We start from the raw sequence: 13,437 nt of genomic DNA, 5'->3' as shown, positions 1-13,437 counted from the left end.
GCTGGACCACCTATCTGCTTATATATTTCACCCTACTTTTCACTCCCTGAAAATTAAAGGCCTAATTAAATCTGTTGGGCTCGAGCATCCTTTCCCAACCTTGGGTTCTTAGCTGTTGTTGGACTACAACTCCCATCATCCACAGCCAGCAGTGGTCAGGGACGATTGGAGTTGCAGTACCTCTGGGAACCCCAAGTTGGGAAAGGCTGTCCTAGAGAGCATCCTTTCCCACCCAACTTCCATCAGCCCCAGCTAGCACAGTCAGGGATGGTAGGAGTTGCCGTCGAAAACATCTGGAGGGGAATAAGTCAAAGAAGGCGGTACTGGGGGAGGAGAGTCCTCCTCTCGCCAAATTTGGCGGGGCTTCTCTTGAGAGTAAACTTGCTTAAGGATTGCGCTGCGGGGGGGGGGGGGGGGCGCGTTTTGACTTCAAGAAGCCGCCAAGTTTCCCGCGCGCTGTTTCCTCGGGAGCAAAAGTTCCCGCCTTATATATCAAGTGAGCCTCGCGCAGGGAACGGGGCTGGTTCGGGGCCTGACGACTGAGAGAGAGAGAGAAAGAAAAGAAAAGGAGCCCAATTGCATTGTGAGGGAAAGAAAGAGAATAGAACACTAGCGAGGGAGAGGAAGAAAACTCCCCGACGAGCCGGCGTCCCTCGCTCGGGCCAATGAGCGGCGCGCGGAGCGGGGAGCGGGGAGCGTGGGCGGGGCGCGGGCGGCCTCCGCCTCCAGGGGAGAGAGCGAGGGCGGCCGGGAGGGAGAGAGTTGTTCTTCGGGCCGCGGCTGGAGGAGCAGCTGCTCGGCTGAGGGGCGGCAGCAGCAGCAGCCTCCCTTTTTCTGGCCGCAGTCCCTGACAGGGCTTTGCTCCTCCTCGGCGCATTACTCCTTCCCTCCTCCTCCTGCTTTTCTCTCGTACCCTCCCCATTCCTGGGGTCTCTTTCTTCCCCGCAGATATAACCCCCCCCCCCGCCCTCGCCTCCTTTCTCCACCCCTCATTGTCTCGGGGAGCGCGTCGCCCAATTCCTCGAAGGGGCGGGCGGGAGAAACTTGGCTATGGGTGAGGACGGCGAAGTAGCGGCGGCCCCGGCGCTTGCTGCGTCTCGGGGCGCCTTCGCGTAAAAAGAGCGAGAGGGCGCAGCGCTTCCCCTGCTCAGCCGGACGAAGCGGGGCTTTCCCTGGGGCGCGTTGTGCGCGTGCAGAGCAGCACCGGCAAGCCGCCTCCTTTCGGGCTGAGGTTGCCTCTTCTTGCCCTGCTCCCGGGCGGGCGCTGGGTGACTTTCTCGCCGCCCCCTTCTCCTCCTCCTCCTCCTCTTTCTGCGCTCTCCCAGCGGAGCCAGATGTGCGACCTGCTCGACTCGCAGCCGCCGCCCGCCGAGAAGAAGCTCAGCAGGATGAAAAAGTTGCGGCGAACTTTGTCGGAGAGTTTCGGCCGAATCGGTGGGTGAGAGCGAGCGAGTTAAGCCGGGGGATGTCGGTGGGTTAGGCTCGCTCAGCTGCGCGTAGGGCGTCTATCATCATTATTTTTGCGAGCCTTCCCGGCTGCGAGGGGCGGCATTGCTTACGTCAACGTTTTCCTTTTTTTAAGGGAAATTCTCTTATTCCGAATAGGATTTCTCGCAAGAAAAGGGAAACGTTGACAGCTATGCTTAAGCCTCGCTTGCTCCTCCTTGGGTGCCCTTGCCCCGCGAGGAAGCGCTGGGGGGGGGGGGAGAGCTATTATTCTGGGTCGCTTTATGCGGATGAAGTCCTCTTTTTCTCTCTTGACGCCCCTCCCGCTTTCAGTTTTTTGTGCAACATCTGGTCGAATACGCAAAAGTTGCTGCTAGATCAGATTCATTTCCCCCACCCCACCCCCGGCCCCAAACCCAGATAACTGTCTCAATTAGAAGTGATTCCCAATTCAATGTATTTGGGCTAAGAGCCCTAAAATTTATTTATTTTTTAAAACGTCGAGTGTTAATGCTGGACACGCAACAAAACTTACTCTGTGTTGAGTATATTTTACATCGTAGGTTCGATGTTCGTGTATTGGAGATAATTTAAGATTAGTTATTCCTTTGCAATCCTGAACTAAGTTCTCTTTCGTTTAGTCAAGAGTGGTTAAAAGGTGGCGCCCCTAATTCCTCCCCTTCACAAAAGTGCATTGAAAGTGGAGTAGTGATTTTTAATTCTATGCTAATTACTGACTGTGCTGGACTTGGGAGTAGAAGTTACTCTGTATTAACTGGACCCATGCATTCAAACAGCCTTTAGTTATGGATTTGAGTGTTATGCTTGGGGGGAGGGGAATAAATAGTATCTCGTACGTGTGCCTGATGAACCACTTAATGCACTGCATCAGCTTTTGCCAACCTGGTGCCCTCCAGATGTTTTGGCCTTCGACTCCCATCAGCCCTGGCATGGCAGCTGAGCCTGGTGGGAGTTGTAAATCCAAAACATTTGAAGGACTTCAGGTCTAGTGCAGGTTGCATTACACGTGCCTGAGGTTTGCACTGAAAAAAATGTGAATGAGACAAATGTGTATCATAGTAGCATACATTCATTGCTGCTTTGATTGACTGCAGCTGTCAAGTACATATATCATGGCAAACATGGATTTGATGTATGAGATGACCCAGTTAGAACATGCCCATTATGTTGTAGAAAGAGTCAGAGTAATGTGGGTCCGAATGGTTTATAACTTGAAACTACTCATATTGTGTGTAGCCTGGCTGGACCTTTCAGAGGCACCCTCCTCTCCTAATACGAGAAGGAATGAGTCACAAACGTAAGCTAATCATCCCCCAAAAAAGAAGGTAACAAAGTGTGCAATGAATGAGCAGCAGTATTTGGAAATTATTTTGAGGGGTAACCTCTTTTGTGGCGGGGGGGGCGCCTCCTACATATCCACTGTTAATATTGTTGTAATAGCAAAAGGAACCTCTCTATTTTATTAGGTGCTGTTCTGTAATTAAAAACCAAAGTGGGACATGCAATGCCACTTAATTACATAGTTTCTGCTGGTGGAGTATAAATAAGTGGGAGCTTAGTTTTCCAGATGGCTTAGCTGTAAGGGAGGCCGTTGTTGGGATTGTGAATTAGCCGAATTGTCGGGTTCTGGTCCAACTTACGGATGCAAAGTTATTTCCTTTTCCTTTAAATCTTTGCTTAATACTGTTATGAATCTACAGTGCTGCTGGCTTGCTGACTCACAAAGGACTTGCAGGCTGACACACCATTGTGAGAGCCACACATATTTTAATTTCTGTTCTTGCATCTCCCAGCCAGATTGCCAATTGGAAGTGACATAGGAATAGAAAAACGATGCCCTGTCTTCTAAACTATTCCGTTCGTTTCTGTTATCTTAAATCTTGTGACCACTGTTTTACTTCACTCAGCCCCGCCTGCCACAGAGTTCTTAGTCATTTTTTCGGTATTTCTTGCTTTGTCCTGAATATCCTTTGTAGAGTACAGAGTGTGATAGTGTGTACAAAGGGAGGGGGGGTAAGGCTCTATGCTTGTGCAAGACACTTTACAGCCCTGTCTTGAACAATTCCAAGAACTCTCCCTAAGTGGGTGAAGTCCCATTAATTCTCAAAGTGTGTGCTGTATAGGATCGCAGCACAAACCCTCAAATTCTGAGCACATTTCTCTGAGAAAATTCCCCGGAACTCGGTGGGTGCTTGCTTCCAAGTCAGCTTAGGAGATGGGAGCCTCAGGCCTTAGGGAGCACCCTGTCTACAGCCATACGCTCCTTAGCGGTCCTGCATTGTTCCCTTCTTGAGTGCTTTTGCCAGGGTGCAATGTGAGGCTGATAATGCCTCTTGCTTCCCTGGATGTGGACGACAGAGACGACTGTGTGTGTGTAAAAACCAGCCTGTTAGAATTTTCATTCATTGCCTCTGACCACTACTGCCCCATTGGCTGCCTAGAAAGGAATGCAGCCTGCAGGGCTCCCCACCTCTGTTCAGAACCCGCCGTCCTCATTACTTATGGCTTTACTTTATTGTTAAAAAAACAAGCTGGATAACTTAACAGGGTGATCATCTGAGAAAGTTTGCTCTGAAAGGGAGACACTCCCAATTCAGTGTGCTGTCAGCCTGATAGGGAAGCGTCTGGGATCATTCAGCAGTGTCAGAAATGAAATGTAATAAATGAGGAAGGGCTGTAGGCAGGAGTGGATTTAGGGCTGTGCAAGTGGTGTGCATGCGCTGGGCGCTCAGTCTGTGCACTGGGCTTTGGGGAGGAAGTGTGAGGCTCTGATAGGGTCCCAGAGTCCTCCTGCCTCTTTCCCAGAGCCTATGTAGTGCTTTCCAAGCTTTGAGAAGGAGGTAGGAAGGTTTTAAAGGTAAAGGGACCCCTGACCATTAGGTCCAGTCGTGACCGACTCTGGGGTTGTTTTAGGACCTTCCCAAAATCAGAGAGGTCTAGAGGAAATGGAAACTGGTGCTTTAGTTGTTGTTTTTGATGCACTTTTAAAAAATAAGTTGGGGTAAACAAACAGGAAGGGTGTTTCTCGGTTTCAGGTGAGATGACTACTGATAGCTTTTGAGAAATCCCAGTCTATCATTTTCTACATGCTCCTCCTACTTATATTTATATTAAAGTATTTACTTGCTGCCCACATCCATATTTCTGATGTCACTAAATAGTTCTGGGGCTTGGGGTTTTGTTTTGTTTTTTTGGCCGCCCGCCTTCTTGCCTGAAATGAAATCCTAGTTACAGCTTCTTTATGCATAGGCTAACATTTTCCTGTAAAATTAATTCCACTTTGCCCTATTGGCAAATGCTGAACTTAAAAAAGTATGTCTTGACAGTATAAATGGTTTGCTAGTCATTGCAAGCAGCAGTGACTTAGAAAAGGGGTGTAAAAGGATGTCTGATAGAAATATGCAGTAAGCGTCTGTTGGGATTACTTGGTGTGTATGTAATTCCTTCGAATTAAGGTAAAATATAAGCCAAACTCATATTACCTGACAACTCTGAATGCTTCAAATATTACCTTGTTTGGAATGGCACAAGGACTTGAGACCCCTTTGTTGAAGCTACAAAGTTAGATTAGCCATAGCAAGGAAGGATTTATTATTATTATTTTTTGGTAGAGGGTGAATAATGCAGTTTGAGATAACAAACGTGTAATGTACAAAACTTCATCTGAGGCTTTTTGCAGATCTGGCACAAAACAGATAATTTGGATCCTGTTTTTCTCTGTGTGTTTGGCAAGTTAGCTTTCACACATTCCCAATATCCCTTGCTGTTCTGCGGCTTGCTATCCACACTCTGGGGAGACCTTGAAAAGATTGTGTCTAGGCTGCATTTTTCTGTTCCTCCCCAATCACTTCTCCCTCCTTCAGTGATGTCCATTCAGAATGGCAGGGCAGGAGGGCCAACAGAGCAAAGTCAAGCCCAGTGACAGGCAGAGCTAACTATTTCTGATTTTGCTTCTGTCCTCTTCTCCAAAGGCAACACAGGGGCTAGGGAAGAGGAAGCTGGCAGCCAGTTTAGCCACCTTAACTGGTTGTTAGTAAGAAGGCAGGAAAGGGGGGTGGGATGTTTGAGACTTGTGGGGCAATGCTCTTTTTGCTCTAATGGAACCGGACACCACTGCCTCTGCCGTCCTCTGCCTTTTCCCATTCTGGGCATGTGTTCAAATATTTCTGAACCTGAGTACATATACATATACATACATATACATATACATATACATATACATATACATATACATATATTTTCTGGGAAGAGTGCAGGAGAAAATATTTATCAACCTTATCCAGCTAGTTACTGTGTTTCACAATAGGCAAGAAGGAAAAGCTTGTGGATTTTTGGGGGAGAGTTTAGAGAGCAATATCAATTTTCTTTTTTGTTGTTTTGCTTTTAATGTTGTCTTGTGTAAAGCTGCTGCTGCTGACGACACACACACATATAAAAGCCAAATGTAAGTGCAGTGGTTATAGTCTCCCAGGTAATCCCCCACATTTGCTTCGTGGTGTCCTTGAGCGAATAACTTCTCCAAACTGGGCACGAGGCAGTCAGTGGTATTGCATTTATTTGGTTCAGTGCTACCCAGAAACAAAAAGTTCAGAGTTGTGCTTGGGTGAGGAGAGAGCGGAGATAGGGTTTGGTGACAAGCAACCCACTGAAATGGTAGACTGTTGACCCCACAAAATGTGCTCATGTCTGCAGGATTGACTGGCTATGTACAATGGCTATATTTACTTATCAGATTTTCCACGGTAAGAGGAAATCCCGATTAGGCCCACATGTGGACATGAGCAATGCTAGTTTCAGGATAAACTCCTGCCTAGATCCCAGATATTGTGTTAGAATCCCTGATTTGTAGCAGTTCCTTAATTCTGAAGGGGCGGGCGGATTTGAGGCTATTTCTTGAATGTATTTGGTGCACCTATCCAGATGGATGATTTGGTTACACCTGCCCTTAAATTTGTTTTAGGTGCTTTATTGCGAAGCATTTGAGAACCAGAAACCCTTGTGGATCTACTGCAAATCATCTAGCAATCTGCTAGTAGATTCTGATCTACCTTCTGCTCACCCTTTTATGCAGTTCTTAATCGCTTGATTGCATGAGTGCACTGGAAATAAAAGTAGGCTGTAACTCTTAAGTTGTGACCACTGCATTGTGTTTAGGAGTGAGGTCCATTCATTAATTATAAGAAGTTGAGAAGAGTGCAGACCTTGTAGGCCAGTGCTGTATCTTGTTTCCCACATTGGCCCAGCCAGAGATCCCCAAGAAGCCACAGGCAAGACCTAAAGCCCTCTCAGGCTGTAGCTGGTATTTATTGCCTTTAATCCTGGAAATGCCATTTATCTGTCATGGCTAATAGCCATAGATAGGCCTGTTCTGCCTTTTTAAAGTCAGTGACCGATGGCTATTGCCCTATCTTGTTCCAGTGACTTCCATAAACGAATTGTGCATTGCGCCTGTCTGTCACCTGAATATTATTCCTGATTCAGTTTCGTTGGTGGCTAGCCTACAGTTCCTATATTACTGGATAATGAAAGAAAAAATATATTTAAAAAAGCAACACTATTCCCTCCCTCTCTAGTTATCTTTTTTTCTCAAGTAGAGATAGGCAGCCTGTGGCTTTTGAGGCATAAGTGACCTTGGGGGTAATTTCTTGCATTCCTTTGCTTAGTTTGCAAAGGTGGAAAATACATTGTTAGCAGGGAGGATATAAAAATGGGATTAGGAATGGGAGACAAAGGCAGAAAAATGCAGAGATAACAAAACTCACTTTTGACTCTGGTTCTTACCCTCTACTAGTATGATCCCTCCATATTCTGAGGAAATGCAGCTCATGAAAGGTTGCCCCAGGCACACTATAGACACCAATGCTGCAATCCTAATTCCTGGGAGTAAGGTTAGGATCGCACTGTAAAGGCACCCAACTACATCACTGGTTGTTTTCAGAAGTAACTCTTCTGAAAGCTTGAACATCACTTTCTTGGGCTCCTAACAAAACCCATGGAAGCTGTTTTAAGAGCATTCTGAGTAACTGCCCTACGTAAATTCTAAATTTACCAAATGGAATTAATTGCAGACTTCACATTCTGCTTGCACTGGGAAATTTAAGCATTTTAGGATTTGATCCAACTTTTGTGCCAGTTTGTGTCACAATCTATTTAAATATAAGCCTGTCTTCAAGGAATTCGGAGCAGCTTGTGCATAGTTCTCAGGTACGTAGTTTCCACCCAGCAATTTACAAGGCTAAACCTGCTTGGTTTCGTTAGCAGAATTGCATCACATGTTATTGGACTGGAACACTTTGCTAAGTTTGCATGGAGGTCACATTTTAAGGATGATGATGTTTGGCATGGTCTTGCCTGGGGTTTGAGGGCTGATGTTCAAAATCACCCAGTGATTAAAAATGCCACTTTGCCGGGTGGGTAGTGAACACATGGTAGGTAGTGCGATTGCCCCTTCTGCATGGTTGTGCTAGGATGGAGATGTGCGGTCGTGCTTAGTAGCATTAATGCAGAAGGATAGACAGCTGCTAGAGATAGACAACAGAAGATCTGTTATCCCCTTATGAACTTGCTAATATTTTTTAGATCTTCTTCAGAGGCCCTAGGTGGGTGGCAATCGGGTGCAGGGCCTCTTCTGTGGTAGCTCTGTCTCTCCAGAGGTGTCTGCCTGCGGCTTGCTCCTCTGCATTTTAGGAGCTGGTTGAAACCCATCTAACTGCATTGCTATTGCTGCTGCTTTTTAATGCAGCTTTTTGATTTATGTTTGTTTACTTCTCTTAAGACTGTGAGTTGTCCTGGGTGCATATGTGGAGAGGCAACATGTAAATGTTTTGAATAAATGCACCCTAAAAGCTTAAGTGTGTACATAAAAATATTTGTGTTTAAGGAACTCTTTATCTTTTGTTATGTGTGTGTGTTAAAGATCATGTATTTTGGTAGGAAGCTGGGGTGAGGGGTGAGCCAAGAGTGCAGGAGTTAGTTTAAAACTCAAGAATTTGGCTAGAAGTTCAATCAGCAAGGTGGTAACAGCTATCTTGTAAAAGCTGAGCATTTTTCTTTTGTATGCTAGTAACTTTGTTTGCTACCATCTCATTCAGCTGCTGCAAGTTAGATGTTGAGCTACAGCTGTTCTCATTTTCTCTCCTGTTTCACTCCCGTTGTCTGGGTGTTTAAACATAATGTGATTTTCTCACTCCTTGGTGATAAGAGTCTCTAAGCTGCCTTTCTGTGGAAAAAGCTATAACGTATAGCTTGAACTGCAGAAAAAAAGATGCATTTTGATGATTTTATTGTTAAACTGTGAGCAGAATTGTCCATTTGGTCTAATGTTTTAGCTACCTAGCTGCAAGTGCTAGTTATCATACTACTACTACTACTACTACTACTACTACTACTACTAAAATTTGTCAATGTTAAGTTTGCAAATGGTCATATATGCCTTTTTAGCTATACTTTTGACATTATTTTTTTTTAAATAGAAAATTAAAAGTTAGGGTGGCCCATCCTTTACCTGCTGAGATGGAAGGAGCAAAGCAATGCAATGTGCTCATGCATGCATGACTCCACATTACCCCCCCCCCCGTTGCACCTCGTACCTGGGACCTGGAAATGAATCCTCCATATGTAGTCATCTTCTGTGGAATGTTCCTTCAGCCACAACATAATCTAGGGATCTTCATCTGACAGCAGATGCATCTGGTGGCTTTCCATTTACAGGGCACTACCACAGAAAAGGCCCTGCCTCTGGTCGCCTGAAGTCCAACATTCTATAATGCCTCAAAGTCCTTGTCCCTGATACAAGTTAATGGGTATATTCATATAGATCAGGCATGGCCAAACTTGGCCCTCCAGCTGTTTTGGGACTACAATTCCCATCATCCCTGACCACTGGTCCTGTTAGCTAGGGATGATGGGAGCTGTAGTTCCCAAACAGCTGGAGGGCCAAGTTTGGCCATGTCTGAAGATGAAGGCAGGCTTTCACTTATCCATTAGGCAGCTACCCATTCTTCTTCCCTGTTAATAATTTTGAACCATTTATGAGTGGGCCATAAATATGGGTGTAACTTAGACTTCACCATCTTGGTGTCCTCCATATGTTTTGGGCTTCAGCTCTCATCAGCCCTAGGCCATCTCCTCTGCATTTTAGTTGCCCAACTCCATGTGGATAGAAAGAGATGGAGATAAGTTATGGGGAAGTGTGGCAATACATTAAGCAAGGTATGTTATTGTGTAATTGTTGATTTCGTACAGATGGAATACATTATAAGTAAACAATGGATGGCAAGGTGTCCACAATAGGCTTATTGAACAATCAACTTCTGCCATTTCACTTGCAAGCTCCCGTAGGTGTGCTTAAATGAAAGCAGAAACGTGCAGATTCAAGTCCTGCTGAGCTAGAGGAGACAACTGAATGTTGTATTATAACTTATTAAAGGATTTTTTTTTTCATGCTTGCTATGCAGTTCTACTAACCTATGAACATTTCGATTTTTTGAGTAAAGTGTTATGCAAGTAAATACTCAATATACAACAGGGGCAGGGCAGTCCTTTTTTGTCAAGGGCTCCGTTCCTTTGGAGGTGATCTGTTGTGAGGTGCAAACAGGCAGTGGCAGGGGCTGGAGACAAAAGTGGGCAGAACCTTCTCTTTCTTTCTGTCCTCCTTTCTTCTATTTCCTATTATTCCTTGCTCCCTATATGAAACAGGGCCTGTAGATCAGAGGTTGCCTACTTGTGAAATGCAGATAAATTTCGCCCCGTCCCTGGCTCTTTGCTACTGATTGAAATACAGTGCAGATAACCAGTTTTCTTTTCTTTTCTTTTTTTTTTTTGCAGCCTTGAAGAAAGATGACAACGGCTTTGATGAGGTAGGTGAAATATTTCAGGCTGTTTTATTTTACTACTAAAAGTTGCAGTCGTTTACTTCACTGTCTTTCATTTCCCTTCTCTTCAGATGTAGTTTCTGACAAAAGACACTGAGATGAGTACTGGATTCCAAACAGGAATGTTTATATATTTTGCCTTCAAATGAGAAAAGCCTAGTCCAACCTTTGCCAACCTGCGTGGCCTCCAGGCGTGTTGGATTGCTGCTCACATCAACTGCAGCCAGCTGATGAGAGCTTCAGTCCAAAGCACCTAGGGCTTACCTGTTTGGCCAAGGTTGGCCTAGTGGTTCTTGTTGAAAACTAACATGAGATGTGCATGTATATATATCTCCATCTCCAATTTCTCCATGTTTGTTTATTTACAACATTTTCATGCTTCCTATCAACCAAGTCCTCTGGGTGGTTTACAGAAGTTATGAATTGGTAAAATACAGAACCGCAATCAAATAACATCAGGACAAATGTAATTTATATTCCAAACTTTGCTATTCCGCCTCTAAACTTCCCAAGGAGTTTACCTCACTTGCCAGTACAAGTTTGGATCACCAAAAGATAGTTGCATATGAGTAGAGTGTCCCAAGTATTACCTTTCGATTATGCATTTGTTTGGATCATCTGTTCATATGCATGGTCTTGTATCCTCCTTTTATGAAAATGAGCAGGGATTCTTAATTTACAAATCTATATGTTTTGCTATGAGTTCCATTTATTTTTGTTACATTTATATCCTGCCTTTCCTCTGAGGAGCTGAAGGCAACACACATGGTCCCCCCCCCCTCCATTTTATACTCAAAACAACCCTGTGAGGCAGAGAGGAGAGAGAGAGAGAGGCTGGCACAAGACCAACATGTGACCTTTGTAGCCAAGTAGGGATTTGAACCCACATCTTTCCAGCTATAGCCAAACTCTCTAACCCCACTAAAGAGAGCGAATGCTATTAACGGGGAAAGACTTATGTTGTGAACTGTCCTGAGATTTAGAGCACTATACCAATTTAATGGGGACGTGGGTGATGCTGTGGGTTAAACCACAGAGCCTAGGACTTTCCGATCAGAAGGTTGGCGGTTCGAATCCCTGTGACGGAGTAAGCTCTCGTTGTTCGGTCCCAGCTCCTGTCAACCTAGCAGTTTGAAAGCACGTCAAAGTGCAAGTAGATAAATAGGTACTGTTCCGGCGGGAAGGTAAACAGCGTTTCTGTGCGCTGCTCTGGTTCGCCAGAAGTGGCTTAGTCATGCTGGCCACATGACCCGGAAGCTGTCTGCGGACAAACGCCGGCTCCCTTGGCCAATAAAGCGAGATGAGCGCCGCAACCCCAGAGTCAGTCACGACTGGACCTAATGGTCAGGGGTCCCTTTACCTTTACCGTACCAATTTAATAATTTATTTATTTTTTAAAAACCAACACATACCTCTGGTGCTTAAAAGCTTACATGACTGCCCATGTATGACCTGGCCATGCTCAATATTCATTTACAAGGCCCTTAATAAGATAGGTCCAGGATATATTGAGGACCAAATGATCCCTTATATCACTGCCCAATCACTGAGTTCCTTGGGCCAGTCTTGGATGCATAAATCGTAACAACTAGAAGCCATGCATAAAATGCTGTGAGCCCAAGACTGTGCGACTCCCTCTCAACTGAGATCAGACAGGGGCAGTTCTTGATGAACTTGAGATGCCATGACACAGGCTTTAAAAAAAATATCATTGCAGCAGGCATAGTAAGGTTGCATTCATGTGTGTGTGTGTGTTTTATGATTATTTTGCTGTTTTATACTGTATGGTTTGCTTTATGTACACTGCTTAGAAATGCTAACTAGTAAGTGGTATATGAATGCCCTAATTAATTAAATAGAAAACCAGAAGTCCAGTCCAAAATGAACAGGTTGGCAAGGAGAACTTGCAGTTGACTGGTACTGTGTTGGTTTGGAGAATGCCTCCATTTATCAGTTGATATTTCTTCTCCAGAAGAAAATTCACAGCAAGGCTCAAAAGTGCTGTTGGTGAATCTGATAACTTGACCTCCTCAAAAATCTGGTCCTACAGGGCGTTGAACCCTTTCACTTTTCCTAATATTGTTCCTGATGAAATGGTTGGTGACCAGTGGATAATGGGCCCAAGACTAGGTTTGCAGAACTGCAAGAATCGTTTTAGGCAAGGAAATCTTGACTCTCTGTCTGATTTAGGACTTTAAAATCTGAGCATCTGAGCTTTGAGAGTGATGGAAAGTGAAAGTATGTGGGCATGGCTGATGTGAATGTGAAATACAAAGAAATGGAATATGGAACTCTGGAAATGAAACGTACCCAAAGATTAGGAAGTCAGTGAGTCTCTTGCTCGCTGAGCTTGTGGGTCTGGACATGTAGCTTCCCAGAAAGCACCAGAAATGGTATCTGAGCACAAGCACTATAATTGTTTTGTTAAAAGCCTAGCTCATAAATCCTACAAATAAGCTTGTATCATACTGTTCTTTTTTATTGTATTAAAATACTTGCTCTCTCTCTCTCTCCACTGTGTTCTTTGTTTCCCCTCTTTTGAGGAGACTAGATAATTTCAAACAAAACTGACAGGATGTTAGAATTACTTAAAATTTCACAATACAGGAAGAAAATATTAAAACACTTCATCAACTTCTTGTCTCAGACGGAATCTTATATTTTGAAATAAACAAAAGGTTTCGGAATCTTTTTGTGATTTTTTTTTTAATTTTTAAGAATGCACTTGACACATTTAGTAGATGTTTTCTTAGGCATGCGTTGCCAGAGTCTGTAATGCTAATTGTGTAAATAAGAGCTTCTAAAAGCTCTGTTGCTCCTACAAGTGAAGTGGAAGATAATGAGAGGAAGGAAGCGCTTTAGGTGATATTTAACCTCTGTCCTCTCTCACAAAATCCGCGGTAAAACGAAAGCCTCTTAATTTGTTCATGATTGTATATGGGCAGGGGTGTGGAACCTTGGACTGTGACACCAATTCAGTCTCCCATAGTTCTTTGTTTGGCCCTTGGCATTCTCCCCAGGTCACCCCTGTCACTCACCCTCCTCTGCATCCTCCTCCAAGTTCTTTTGCATGTCTGGAACGTGTTCTTGGACTGTG

At 44.5% G+C, this 13,437-nt stretch overlaps 1 protein-coding gene across 1 annotated transcript in view; it reads left to right on the top strand.

Moving 5' to 3' along the window:
- Positions 1-273: 273 nt before the first annotated feature.
- The window catches only part of CDK14 (cyclin dependent kinase 14), a 223,932-nt gene continuing 210,768 nt past the window's right edge, over positions 274-13,437 (top strand). Inside the window, exons 1-2 of the mRNA XM_083578781.1 lie at positions 274-1,434; positions 10,294-10,325. Of these exons, the coding sequence (XP_083434907.1) occupies positions 1,335-1,434; positions 10,294-10,325 (132 nt within the window). The 5' untranslated portion in view covers positions 274-1,334. The remainder of the gene's footprint in view (positions 1,435-10,293; positions 10,326-13,437) is intronic.

The sequence above is a fragment of the Podarcis filfolensis genome, assembly GCF_964270895.1.
Source record: "Podarcis filfolensis genome assembly, chromosome: 12".
NCBI classification, from domain to species: domain Eukaryota; kingdom Metazoa; phylum Chordata; class Lepidosauria; order Squamata; family Lacertidae; genus Podarcis; species Podarcis filfolensis.
Note: the sequence above shows the minus strand (reverse complement) of the source record. Positions and strands in the feature narration are given on the sequence as shown.